Genomic DNA, 12,936 nt, shown 5'->3' on the forward strand with positions numbered 1-12,936 from the left:
GCAGCCCCAACTCCCTCAGCCTCTCCTCATAGGGCTTGTGTTCCAAGCCCCTCACCAACTTTGTTGCCCTTCTCTGGACTCGTTCCAGCAAGTCAACATCCTTCCTAAACTGAGGGGCCCAGAACTGGACACAGTACTCAAGGTGTGGCCTAACCAGTGCAGTGTACAGGGGCAGAATGACCTCCCTGCTCCTGCTGGCCACACTGTTCTTAATGCAGGCCAGGATGCCATTGGCCCTCTTGGCTGCCTGGGCACACTGCAGGCTCATGTTCAGCCTACCATCAATCAGCACCCCCAGGTCCCTCTCTGCCTGGCTGCTCTCCAGCCACTCTGACCCCAGCCTGTAGCTCTGCATGGGGTTGTTGTGGCCAATGTGCAGAACTCGGCACTTGGATGTGTTAAATCTCATGCCGTTGGACTCTGCCCATCTGTCCAGCCTGTCAAGGTCTCTCTGCAAAGCCTCTCGACCCTCCAGCAGATCAACTCCTGCCCCCAGCTTGGTGTCATCAGCAAATTTACTGATGATAGACTCAATGCCCTCATCCAGATCATCAATAAAGATGTTAAAGAGGATGGGGCCCAGCACTGATCCCTGGGGGACTCCACTACTGACTGGCCGCCAGCTGGATGTGACACCATTCACCACCACTCTCTGGGCTCGGCCATCCAGCCAGTTCCTAACCCAGCTCAGAGTGCTGCTGTCCAAGCCATACATAGAAACATAGTGAAGAAACAGTTATATAGGCCATTTCAGTAAGGATGGGCTGCAGAGAAGAATCTAGTCATTTCAAGCTTACATGAGTATGACTACTATGAAACTGCTCAGTTCTGGGTAATTCAAGAGCCAGGTACCTGGTCAGCCAGGGCACTGGAAACCCACCTCCAACACCAGCACCTTTCAGCAGTATGTACCATTCATGTCATAGACTTCTTCCCATCACCCATGATCCTGACCTCTACCTTTAGGGCATTGCTCAGCCAATCTGTTCACTCAATGTTTTTCACCTGCTTGAAGTTAGTTTACTTTCTTCAAGGGACCATTGGAAGTGAAGAGAGCAATGAATCTTTTTCTAGGCCTCCAAAGTTCAAATACAAGAGCAACATAAGCACTGCTAGCTGTCAATAGCCAAGTCACACAGTAAAGTATATTAATTTTTAATTTATATGACTTTTTGCACAGGTATCGAGCCAACAACTGTGGGGCACAGAGGCCTCAGTGCTTTGATGCAACAGCTGACCAAAGGTTGTTCTCAATGTTATTGTTCCTGCAAGACGTCAGGGAAACTTAAGTCAGCCACCATCCTCTATTTGGTAAAGCCAAGAGATGCTACAAGTTTTCAGGCATGTAAGACAAGATAGAAACCTCACACTGAGCAAAAAGGATACAAAAGCTCCAATGATGAAGACTGGGCTGAAAATGTGTTTCTGGAAAGTAAACAGTGCCAAGCCCATATAAGAAAATATGAAGTTCTCAGCCAGGAAGTGCAATACCTCAAAGAGCTAGAGAGAAAACAGTCACACATTAAAGGCCAAGCAAAACAGATACATTTCAATACATTTCAAAAATCAAGATTACACGGATGGCTACAGCAATCCACTCTATGAAAGGTGAAAGAGACTCTTGCCTGTTTAGTGCGACTTCTTGATTCGACTGACAAGTTGTTGTACGTATAATGTGCCTGGGTAATGCCGCAGAAGAGGACGGCCACCACGCCTGTGAACAGAATCACACGGGAAAAATCAACCTCCTTACTGTCAGAGCTCAACACGTTTTCCCTTCCCAAGTTCTATTGAATTTATACATCACCCTTAACCTTGAGATTTTATGAACCTTGTTTTCAAGCAAGTTAGACTCTAAGTTAAGGAAATCTTGTTGAACCAAACCACTGCTCTTAAACACCGCTGAGTTGCAGTGAGCTGCACTGTCAACAATATTGCACATAAAAAAAACCCAAACAACCACCACCCAAACAAAAACCTTTAAGTCCCAACATCACATTTCTCACAGGAAGCTTCAATAAGGTAGAAAAATGCCTGCTAAGATGGACAAAAATTCTGCTTCTGTGTGCTTCAATCCCAACAACTCACCAGTAAATCCACAAGCTTCTGCAAGCAAGAAAGTGCTCCAGGACATCAAGAAAAAGAGTGCAGTTTCCAGCAGGGGGAAGCAGTGCAACTTGGTAAACTTTGTCACGTTAAGACATTTGTTAAGGGATCAAAAATTTAATCCTTTGGCTTCTCTGTACACCATATTTATGGAAAACACTGTTATGCACTAACAAGCAACACTAGCTGAAAAAAAACCAAAACACTTTTAATGCTGAAAAACATCACTTCCATCACAGCAAGACAAACTCCATAATCAAGGCCTCCCCTTGCAACAGTCTTGGATATTTTTACTGCATATCCATGACATAACTGCAGCTCCACCTCTGAGACAATATCTTACTCTATGCAACATTTCTCTGCAAAGCACCAGCAAGGAAGGGGTATATACCTGGCATTCCATTTCAATTGTGTTTTTCAGGGTAAGCAGGGGTTGGTTTGGATTTCAGCAACAAAGCTGGTGAAGGGTTTAGAAAGCAATTCTTATGAGGAGTAGCTGAGGGAACTGCAGCTGTTTAGTCTGGAGAAGAGGAGGCTGAGGGAAGACCTCATTGCTCTGCTCTCTACAACTCCCTGAAGCGAGGTTGTAGTGAGGAGAAGGTTGGTCTCTTCTCCCTTGTATCAGGTGATAGGACAAGAGGAAATGGACTGAAACTGTGCCAGAGGAGGTTGAGATTGGATATTAGGAAAAAAAAAAATAATTCCTGAATGAGCAATCAGGCATTGGAATAGGTTGCTCAGAGGGGTGGTGGAGTCACCATCCCTGGAGATGTTCAAGAAATGTGTGGACATGGCACTCTGGGACACAGTTTAATGGCCATGGTGGTAGTAGGTTGAGAGTTGGACCTGATGGTTTTAAGAGGTTTTTTGCAACCAAAACAATTCTCTGTTCTGGACTACAGCAACCCTAAGATGAAGCCGATATATCAGAGTTTTTCTGCTCAGATTTGTTGACGTGTCTTTTTCAGCAAGTGTGGCTAGTGATGTACTTTTGAGGCAAAACAGAAATCCTGCCTACAAGAAATTGTATTTCCTCTCTTCATGTTCATGTGTTTTAGAGTAAAAGCCAACTCAATCTGAGCAACTTCATCTTTTTAATGGGGTAAAAAGTGCATTTTCCAGAGGAGCACAAAACTTGGGTAATATCAAACATGCTGAACAGTTCATGCAGCTACTGAAAAAGTGGAACATATTTCAGTAGTGTTAAATATAGCTCTTTGCATACTACAAAGCAGTTGTTCACATATTTATAGAGTTTGAGTTTTGTCTTCATCACTCCTCTGGCAGCACTGAACAGCTCACTGTACCCAAGGTGCAGACAGCTATGTGCTACTAGAAGACACAGGGGAAAAAAACAACCATGTGTTAACAGGGGGTGATAAGAAAGATCCCCAGTCTTTCTGAAAGCCCAGTCTTCTCTGAAACTCCAATGGGAGGACAGCAGGAGCACAACAAGAATACTCAAAACAGTAAGGTGGTAGCAGTCTCCCCTGCTTATATGAAGGCAATGAGCACCTCAAGGGATACATCAAGGCTGCACCATAATCCACCGTTGCTCTCCATGCATAATACAGCTATGTCCTGGGCTCTCTGCAGCACTACACAATCTAACGGTAATGGCAGCACGGCTGCTTGGGGAGTCATGGCTCCATGTGAGGAAATGCTAAAAGCAATGAACAACACTGGTTTTCATAGGGCATTCACTGGTCCTGGGAGGCCTGAGGCTCACAGCACTCTTGACTGCCTCCTGCAAGCCCAGCTAGCAAAATTCAGGTAGCCCAGCACATTCAGGGGAAAGTTTCCCGTGGGTTTTAGAATACAGCATTCACAACAAGCCACAAGTGATTAACACCAGAGGCAAACAACTGACAGCATTTCAATGGGAGCCCGGTTAGGATGAAGCAATCCTGAGGCCGACCACCAGCTCCCCACCCACACCTATATCTGTTAACCTGGGGGAGGGCAAAGGCTCCAAAACACATACTTCAGAAAGTTGCCCTCAAAAGATCAAACTATCATTAGAAAATAATATTATTCTCAATGACAGTTGGCATTACACTAAATATGAAACTCAACACTTTTTTTTAAACAGCTGTTAACTCTCCCCACAGTCACTTCTCCACATAAACTTTCTAAAATTTGAGAATGCTCTATTACACTCAGCTGAATTCTACCCTCACTGCCCCGTGCCCCAAACAGACCTATTTGCTAAGATCGTGCTTCCAAAGCAGCAACCCCCACCACAGCAATAATTAGAACCCATCTTCCCACAGAGTGCTCGGGTAATCCCATCACAAGTGCCTGGCTTAAAAGGCATTAATGGATGCTTAGGAAACTGAATAGCTGCAGCCACTTCGTAGAAGAGAAAAGGTTGAACCTTGTTCCCCTGATGTTTGGCAAGGGCCCTTGTCAGAACCAGTTCCTCATTTCCAGTCTTTTCTGGCAGCTTTGTGAATCAAATTGTTCATTCCCCTTGCTGTTATTATAAGTAATCATACCAAATCTGTTAGTGAAAGATGAACTGAAAACCTGTGCTCATCATTTTGGAGGAAGATAGAGGCAAGAAATATAAGGTAAAATAAATATTTCCAACTAAGGCATTAATTCAAATGATTCCTGTTCTTAACTAACTTTCTTTATTCCTTAGGCATGCTCTTCTGCTCCACTTCATTTCCACCGGGAGATTTTGAAATTTAGAAATAAAATATGAAGGAATACAACACCTTAAATGTCATAAAAATTACCACAGACAGTGAGGTCAAGTCAGCTTGCTGAAAGCCAGAACAAGTCCTTGTATATCATATGTCCTATTTGCAAACTAAGTATTCTGCCTGTTTTCAAAGGACAATGCATGAACTCCCTCACTTAGAGAGGCAGAGTTATAGGCAGCTATAACAGTTTGTTGACTTCATTTACTACTTAATTTGAGTTCAGCTATGAAGAGTAAACCCCAAATTTACAGTTATTTTCTACAATATTGCATGACTAAGAATTTTCCAAGAGAAAATAGTTAAGAGTTCTGAAAGTAAGCAACCCAACCAAAACATTACAAAACACACACCAAAAACCACGAGAGACTGTCCTCTGAGCAGTCTCCCCACTCCCAGTCTCATATTACCCTCCTGAGCACAAACATTAGAAACAGCAAGAACTAATTGCTGCTTCAGAAGCATGATTTTACAAAACAGATGTGAGTGCATTTCAGCTGCAATTAGTAGCCAGCCAGCAAACCAAAAACCACAGCAACAGCATTTGAACAGCTAGAGCTATGGACGGCCAGTAGCCTAAAAAACAGATGAACTGTTATGGCTCTGGGTCACTTTGATTGCAGATCAGTAGAACTGGAAGCATCAACAGCACATCTTCCCTCTTACACCTGAAAGGTTTCTGTCACGCAAACACATCGGAAAAATCTGCGCAATGCACCTATCACAAGATATGGTTCAGATCTTACTGCTTAAGATGACGAGCCACAGATTCATGATTACTGTATAAAACATCACATTTTACCCCGTTTACATCAGTATTCAGAAGTCTGGGCAGATCAAAAAAATCTGTGATATGTACAAACATGGTTATACTAACCAGTCGGAAAGCTAAGATGTTTAATCTTTTTCTGAAGAAGCAACATGATTTCCGGTGCAGGCCTAGCTGCCTGAACCTACACCAAAACCCACATGGATTGCTTGCTGAGCACCTCAGTGCTCTATTCAAATAGCAGCAGTAAACCTCAAGAGAACAAGACAGATCACACCAAGCACATGACATTATGATGTTCACTCTGGTAGATACAATATTTTCCAAGACAGATGACATCAGATTTCCAGCTCAAAGTTTAAACACAGGACTTAAAGAGCCCTGTAAAGGGCTTCTTGAATTTTATATATAGAAACTGAACATGAGGACATGCCTCCTTAGCGCCTCCCATTAGCTTCCAGCATGCAGCAACATCACTAAAACTTCTAGTGTCCCCACACTCAGTCACACTGAGGAAAGCTGATTTCTGTGGGTACCTATAGTGCCTGTCTATAGGCAGAAGTCACATGAATGCTGAGCATGTCTTCACACAGAGATTAAAGCAAACTATAGTCAGTTTTGCTACAGCTGGAAACAGGAGAGCCCCATCAATACCTGAATGTCACACCTGGTCTGAGAGGGCTAACACGAGAAAGGATATCAGAGCTGTCACAACCCCTGTCACTGCTCCCATCATGAAAGAACCACTGAATATTCCCAGGAAAACACCAACAGACTTGAAAAATGCTGCAGCATCAAAAGCATGGCTATTTTCACCCGTTGGCTGGTAGGAAGCTATAGATCTAGACAGAGACAGTAAAACAATGAGAAGTTAGTAGTTTCATCAGAGAAGTTTTCTTCTCTAACAGCAACACCTGAACAACAGAAGAGACAGTCCCATACTGAAGACAAATTTGCCATTCTGGTGTACACATGTATGAGGGATCTTGGTGAGTGTTTACAGTGTTTATTAATGCAGTTCAAGGCAATCCATTTAAACTTGAAATAACATTTCTCAATAAAAGCTTTTCTTTTAGACAAATACCAAATGCAATTAAGTAATTTCAGAGTAGAAATTCAGGTAGTTACTTACGAAGATAACACAATGGCAACAGCATCATTCAACACGCTCTCCCCAAACAGAAGGGCATAGAGATCAACATCAGCATGCAGCTCATTAAATATTGCTAGCACAGTAACTATGGAAAGAGAAGAGAAAACCATACTGAATGACTTCAGGAATAACTGTGTGAGCTGACAAAGCAGACTTTCCACTTGGCCTAAAGCAACAAAACCCAGGAATCAAACTATAGAATTAAAACTAAACTATGAGACAGACTTGTCATTTTTACCTACATGCAAGCAATTCCACCACCAGTTTTAAGGCAGGTCTGTAGTCCTCTCTGCACAGTGTTTATAGCAAAGCCTCCATGATCATGGGGTACAATGAGCCCTGCCAACTCCTGCCCTAGAATCCTTTTCCCGCTCTGGGACAGGTGCAGCCCACTGCTTGCTTGCAGCTCTGGTGCCCTGTAAACCGAGCTGTGATCACAAAATCCAAACCCCTGTCAATGAAACCAGTCCCAGAGCCCTGAATAGACCTGTTGGCTCTTCCTAAACATTCCCTCATACATTGCCAATGGCAGAGGGATGAAGGAGAACACAACTTGAGCTCCTGATCCCTTTAGCAGCTGCCCCAGCATCCTGAAGTCTCTTTTAATTGATTGTGAGCCTCTCACTGCTGCATCATCACTACCTACCTGAAAAAAACAGCAGTGGGTAATAGTCTGAAGGACTCACAAGGGTGGGAAGTTTACCTACGACATCCTTTACCCGGGCACCAGGGAGACAGCAGACCTCTCTATGAAGTGGGTCTGGTCTGCATATCAGGCCCTCTGCTCCCCTCAGCAGGGAGTCACCTACAACAATGACCCTTCAATTTTTCTTTTCAGGGTCAGTTTTTATGGCTGGCCTGAGGCAGGTCAGCCCTGATTGTAGCTCTGGCCTTTGTGGCACTTTTGGCCTTCATGGGCCCTTGTCCTTGCTCACAACCAGTTCCTCCTGCAGAGCCTCATAGCTGTTCTGCAAGGGCACTGTGGGTGGAGTGCTTCTTAAAGGAGCACATTTGCTCCACTTGTACCATTTGTTTCTTCAGGTAGCTACCTGTCCCCATTGATCCTGCACATGCGAGTTACTGCAGGAAGGTTGGGGGCTTGCTGATGAGAGGATATCGAATCCTCTGCTCCACTAGGAGCTGACTCCTGTTCTGTATTTGTGAAGATCAGTTTGTGAAAGTTATCAATTTCCCTCTCACTCTCCTTGATGCTTCTTAACCTACTCACCTCTGCCCTGAGCTCCATCACTTCATCCTGGAGCTGTGCCAACTGGCTGAGCAGGTCAAAAACCTACTCACACCACACACACCCGTACTCAGTGTTGCCCCCCACTGCCTGTGAAAGGCTGTGGCATTCCTCACAACCTGTGGCCTGGATGCCAATATCCATTTTGGTGGGTGCAGAGAGCACAGTCTTCCTCCTCCGAGTAGCCACCATCATGCCTTCAGTCAAACTGAAGCACCTTGTGTCCTGCCCACATGCCCTGCTCATGCCAACTACTGAGCTAATTCAAAAGGAGCCCCTGGGATACCTCACACCCCACTTGCTGGGTTCCAACTATGCTAATTCAAAAGGAGCCCCTGGGGTAGACTCAATCCCTGTTTGCTCCCCCTGTGCCTGTTAGCCTGCCTGCACTAACAGCCAGGCCCTCCCAGCGGTCTGACCACACCCCCTCCCTCTCAGCCCCGCTCACAGGGGTCCCCTCGCAGCTCGAAGTCTGAGAGCCTCTGTCGGTGTTGCCGGGTTTAAATCTCCCACAGCTTCTCCAGGAAGGCCCCCAGCCATGTCGCCCTCCCAGGCACCCTTGCAAGAGACACTGAGTTGGGTTGGGTTGCCTCTACCCCTCTCTCTCTGTATCTCCCTGTCTCTGGGAGCCAGGGAGACACAGAGGGGCTGGGGGAAGAAGCGACCATGATGGTGACAGAGCACTGGAACAGGCTACCCAGACATGTTGTGGAGTCTCCTCCTCTAGAGATCTGTACACTGCACTGGTTAGGCCACACCTTGAGTCCTGTGTCCAGTTCTGGGCCCCTCAGTTTAGGAAGGATGTTGACTTGCTGGAATGTGTCCAGGGAAGAGCAACAAAGTTGGTGAGGGGTTTGGAACACAAGCCCTATGAGGAGAGGCTGAGGGAGCTGGGGCTGCTTAGCCTGGAGAAGAGGAGGCTCAGGGAAGACCTTATTGCTCTCTACAACTACCTGAAAGGAGTTGTATACAAGCAGGGGCTGATCTTTTCTCCCAGGCAACCAGCACCAGAACAATAGGACACAGTCTCAGGCTGTGCCAGGGGAGGTTCAGACTGGATGTTAGGAACAAGTTCTACACAGAGAGAGTGATTGCCCACTGGAATGGGCTGCCCAGGGAGGTGGTGGAGTCACCATCACTGGAGGTGTTTAGGAGGAGACTTGATAGGGTGCTTGGTTGCATGGTTTAGTTGATTAGGTGGTGTTGGATGATAGGTTGGATGTGATGATCTTGAAGGTCTCTTCGAACCTGGTTTATTCTCTTCTCTTCTATTCTACCTTCAAAACTTGTCTGGAGGCATTCCTATGTGACCTGCCCTAAGCAGTCTCGCTTCACAGAGGGGTTGGGCTTGATCTATGGAGGTCCCTTCCAACCCCTAATATTCTATGATTTTTTTGTGGAACACATTCCATATGAGGCAATCAATAAAAAGTTGTACAGCTCTTGCTTCTTTTAAAGGCTGCATGGACTGTTGACATCGCTATTATTTTGAGCACTGTAAAATAGTGCTAATAATCCAAAGTGATCCCCAAAGCACACTGTGCCACAGGAGCAGGCATTTGTGCAGAATTTGAAAACACCAAGACTGCTGTAACTTCAGTCTAAAATAGAAAGACCACTGTCTTGAAGATGTTCCCATATATAAGCTTCAAAAATCACATGGTGATTATTTGGCACAAATTGTGTCCAACCATCAGCTGTTGAGAGCTCATCTCAGTCACAAGGAGCTACTTCCCATATTTGCACAAATCACTACTGAGCATCTCAAGTTGTTTTGAATGTCAGGCTTCATACTAAACCACTGCCTACCCCAGACCAAAACACTCCAGCTCTGAAGACTGATCTGTCAGAGACACCTAAGTGAGTCTTCTGCACTTCAAAGGATGATTAGATTATTTTGACAAAAGCTTAAATTACTTTGCCAGAAGAGCATTCTTCTGCTTAAACTTGTAGAACAAGGATAAGTACAGAGCCATTCCACCTGGGAAGGAATAATAAACTGCACCAGTACAGGTTTGGAGGTGATCTGCTGGAGAGCAGCCCTTTGGAGGAGGACCTAGAAGTCCTGGTGGATAACAAGTTATCCTTGTGGCCAAGAGGGCCAATGGGACACAGAGCATTGGATCAGGCTCCCCAGAGAGGCTGTGGAGTCTACTTCTCTGGAGACTTTCAAGACTTATCTAGATGCATTCCTGTGTGACCTGCTCTGGCATAAGGGTTGGACCCAAAGATCTCCAGAGGTCCCTTCCAACCCCTAATATCCTGTGATCATGAAGTTCATCTGAAAGAAAAATAAACATTGCCCACACCTAAAGAGCCTAAAAGCCTCAAATATTGCTTTCAAATTACAATCACATAAGTGTTTCTGTTGGAAAAGACCACTATGATCAAGTCCAACTGTTGGCCTAACACCACCATGGGCATTACACCATGTCCCAAAGTGCCACGTCTGCAACATTGTTTGAAGACCTCTAGGAATGGTGACCCCACCACCTCCCTGGGCAGCCTATTCCAATGCCTGACCACTCTTTCAGGAAAGAAATTTTCCCTAATATCTAATTTAAACCTCCCTTGGCACAATTTCAGGCCATTTCCTCTTGTTCTACTACCTGATAGAAGGGAGAAGAGACCAACACCTACCTTACTACAGCCTTCTTTCAGGTAGTTGTAGAGAGCAATGAGTGTCTCCCCTTGGCTGCCTCTTCTCCAGACAAAACAATCCCAGTTCCCTCAGCCACTCCACATAAGGCTTGCTCTCTGGACCCTTCACCAGCTTTGTTGTCCTTCTCTGGACATGCTCTGGCAACTCTGTGTCCTCCTTGAGAGGGGTTCAAAACACAGCCCAGTATTCAACATGTGGTCTCGCCAGTGATGAGTATAGGGACACCATCACTTTCCTACTCCTGCTGGCTGATCAGGCTGCTCCTGATACAGGCCAGGATGTTGTTGGTGGTCTTGGCCAGCTGAGCACACTGCTGATTCAAATTATACACTGTCTTAAGCAATGTAGCTAAAGAAGGAAGTCCTGCTACCCAGGTAATGTAACTATTTCATCAACTTTCAGCCTAACTAAATCAAAAAACTACTAGGGAAAAAATATAAATCAACCTATTTTAAAGTATTTGATCAGGGAAGTTACATTTCTCCCCAAACATACCATCACCTCATACCAGTCCAACATCAAGCCAGAGAACAGCTTTCCATACACTCAGAATTTGTATTTATTTTGAAGAGGAGAATCAGAGATACTAACACAACATAACTGAAAATAAAACATGGCTAATATCTTTGTGCTGTGCAGCCAAAAAAAATCTTAGCAATAGGATTATTTTGGAAGGTTATTAAAAAATGTTCAGCAAGCTACCTGGATCAGTGGCAGAAATTATTGCTCCAAAGAGGAGACAGTCTGTATAGTAGAATTTACCAGAGAGCTGACCCACCAACTTCATTAGTTTCACAACCCCATACATCAGATTCCTGAAGAGAAAAAGGATAAAATAGTCAAACAAGTTGGTGCATTTCAGGCCAGCAAAGAAAAAGCAGAAGCAATAACATTTTGGACAGGCTTAGTCGTGCTACAGCTCTGTGGGACTGCCACAGTTTAACACTAAGCTCTCAAAAGTAATTTTTTTCTTTTCCCTGTGAACTAGGTCAAATGATACATGATCCAGAAGATAACATTTAAAACCAGTAAGCAAAGCATGAAATCTCTTTTCACTAGTACCCAAAACCTACAGGTTATTCCTTTTTTCCACTGAAGACAACATTTCTGTGCTCAAAATTCCCCTCAGTATCACTTCTCCCAACACAGTACCCAGCACAAAAGCTCTGAGCCAAGAATAGCCTTCAAAGTATTTCTCTAGTGAAACAGAGATAAACCAAGGTCACCTATGCAGTTCAGGATTTCTGTATTTCAGAATGTCCATACATCAGACAGAGTAAAATTAGGGGTGTAAGAGATTGTGTACAAGTACACTCACATGACTAGCTATCTTAAACCAGAAGTGTGTGCACATAGACACATAAAACTACACAAATACACATATGCAGATAGAGTACTGAAAGGGATTAGTCTGAAAGATAGCTAAAATTCAAATCACAAGTTACATCCAGAATTCACGCTAAGTCAATTCCAGTAAGAATCTAACAAGGTTTTGCCTTGAACTGGACCGCTACATCAAAAACTTAACATTACTTTTTAGTATAGTGAACTTATCTAGTGATTCAAGCTTGACACTATCATTTCAAGGACTGTTTCTTGAAATTATATTGTTCAGAAATGAGATAATGCTCAGCAAAAGTTAATTTACATTATCTTCCAGACAAAAAGTTCTCAAACCAAACTACAAAACTGAGACAAATTTGGAAGGCTCAACATACACTTTATTAAGTTAAACTTCAGTATAGAAGGGAACTGGTATCATGGAGTTTACTTACCCAATAATAAAACAAGAGACTGCTGTTCCTAAAAAGGCATAAGCCAAAATGGACCCCAAATTCCTAAAAAAATGTCTCTGCATAGGAAAAAGACATTTATATGCTTATTTAAGACCATCTATATTACCTGTTCAAAAACACACAGAACATTACTACACTTCCATTAGTACACAGAAACATTCCTCCCATTTCAGAAAAATGCTTACATTGCTGCAATGGAGATTCTGTCAGACTTCAAAAAATTGAATAAGCTAAATCTGAATTAAATCTTACATATAGCTTGTTGATAGGAGCTTTCCACACAAGTATTTTCATAACAGATGTAAAGGTTAGCTGCATACTGAAAACCAGTGCCAATCCATGGTATCTTCAAGCAAAAGCAGAATCTGGGCCCTTCTGTCATTCAGGGTCTTGCACATCCCCACTAGGATTCAGGTTTGGGTCCACTTCTCAGCATAGTTTACTACATTTTGGATATTTGAGAAGGACCGAAACAATTCATAGCTGGGCATCTGTT

The 12,936-nt window shown here is 44.0% G+C and overlaps 1 protein-coding gene across 2 annotated transcripts in view; it reads right to left on the minus strand.

Annotated features, from left to right (window-relative positions):
- The window catches only part of SLC9A7 (solute carrier family 9 member A7), an 80,478-nt gene that overhangs the window by 31,467 nt on the left and 36,075 nt on the right, over window positions 1–12,936 (minus strand). For both annotated transcript variants that reach the window (XM_068140974.1, XM_068140966.1), the window contains exons 4-10: window positions 12,420–12,496; window positions 11,347–11,459; window positions 6,716–6,821; window positions 6,284–6,425; window positions 2,089–2,194; window positions 1,626–1,714; window positions 1,387–1,500 (exon numbers count right to left, since the gene is read on the minus strand). In XM_068140974.1, the coding sequence (XP_067997075.1) occupies window positions 1,387–1,500; window positions 1,626–1,714; window positions 2,089–2,194; window positions 6,284–6,425; window positions 6,716–6,821; window positions 11,347–11,459; window positions 12,420–12,496 (747 nt within the window). The remainder of the gene's footprint in view (window positions 1–1,386; window positions 1,501–1,625; window positions 1,715–2,088; window positions 2,195–6,283; window positions 6,426–6,715; window positions 6,822–11,346; window positions 11,460–12,419; window positions 12,497–12,936) is intronic.

This window comes from Melanerpes formicivorus, unplaced genomic scaffold, assembly GCF_026170545.1.
Source record: "Melanerpes formicivorus ecotype bairdi unplaced genomic scaffold, bMelFor1.0.p_v2 SCAF_1, whole genome shotgun sequence".
Classification (NCBI taxonomy): domain Eukaryota; kingdom Metazoa; phylum Chordata; class Aves; order Piciformes; family Picidae; genus Melanerpes; species Melanerpes formicivorus.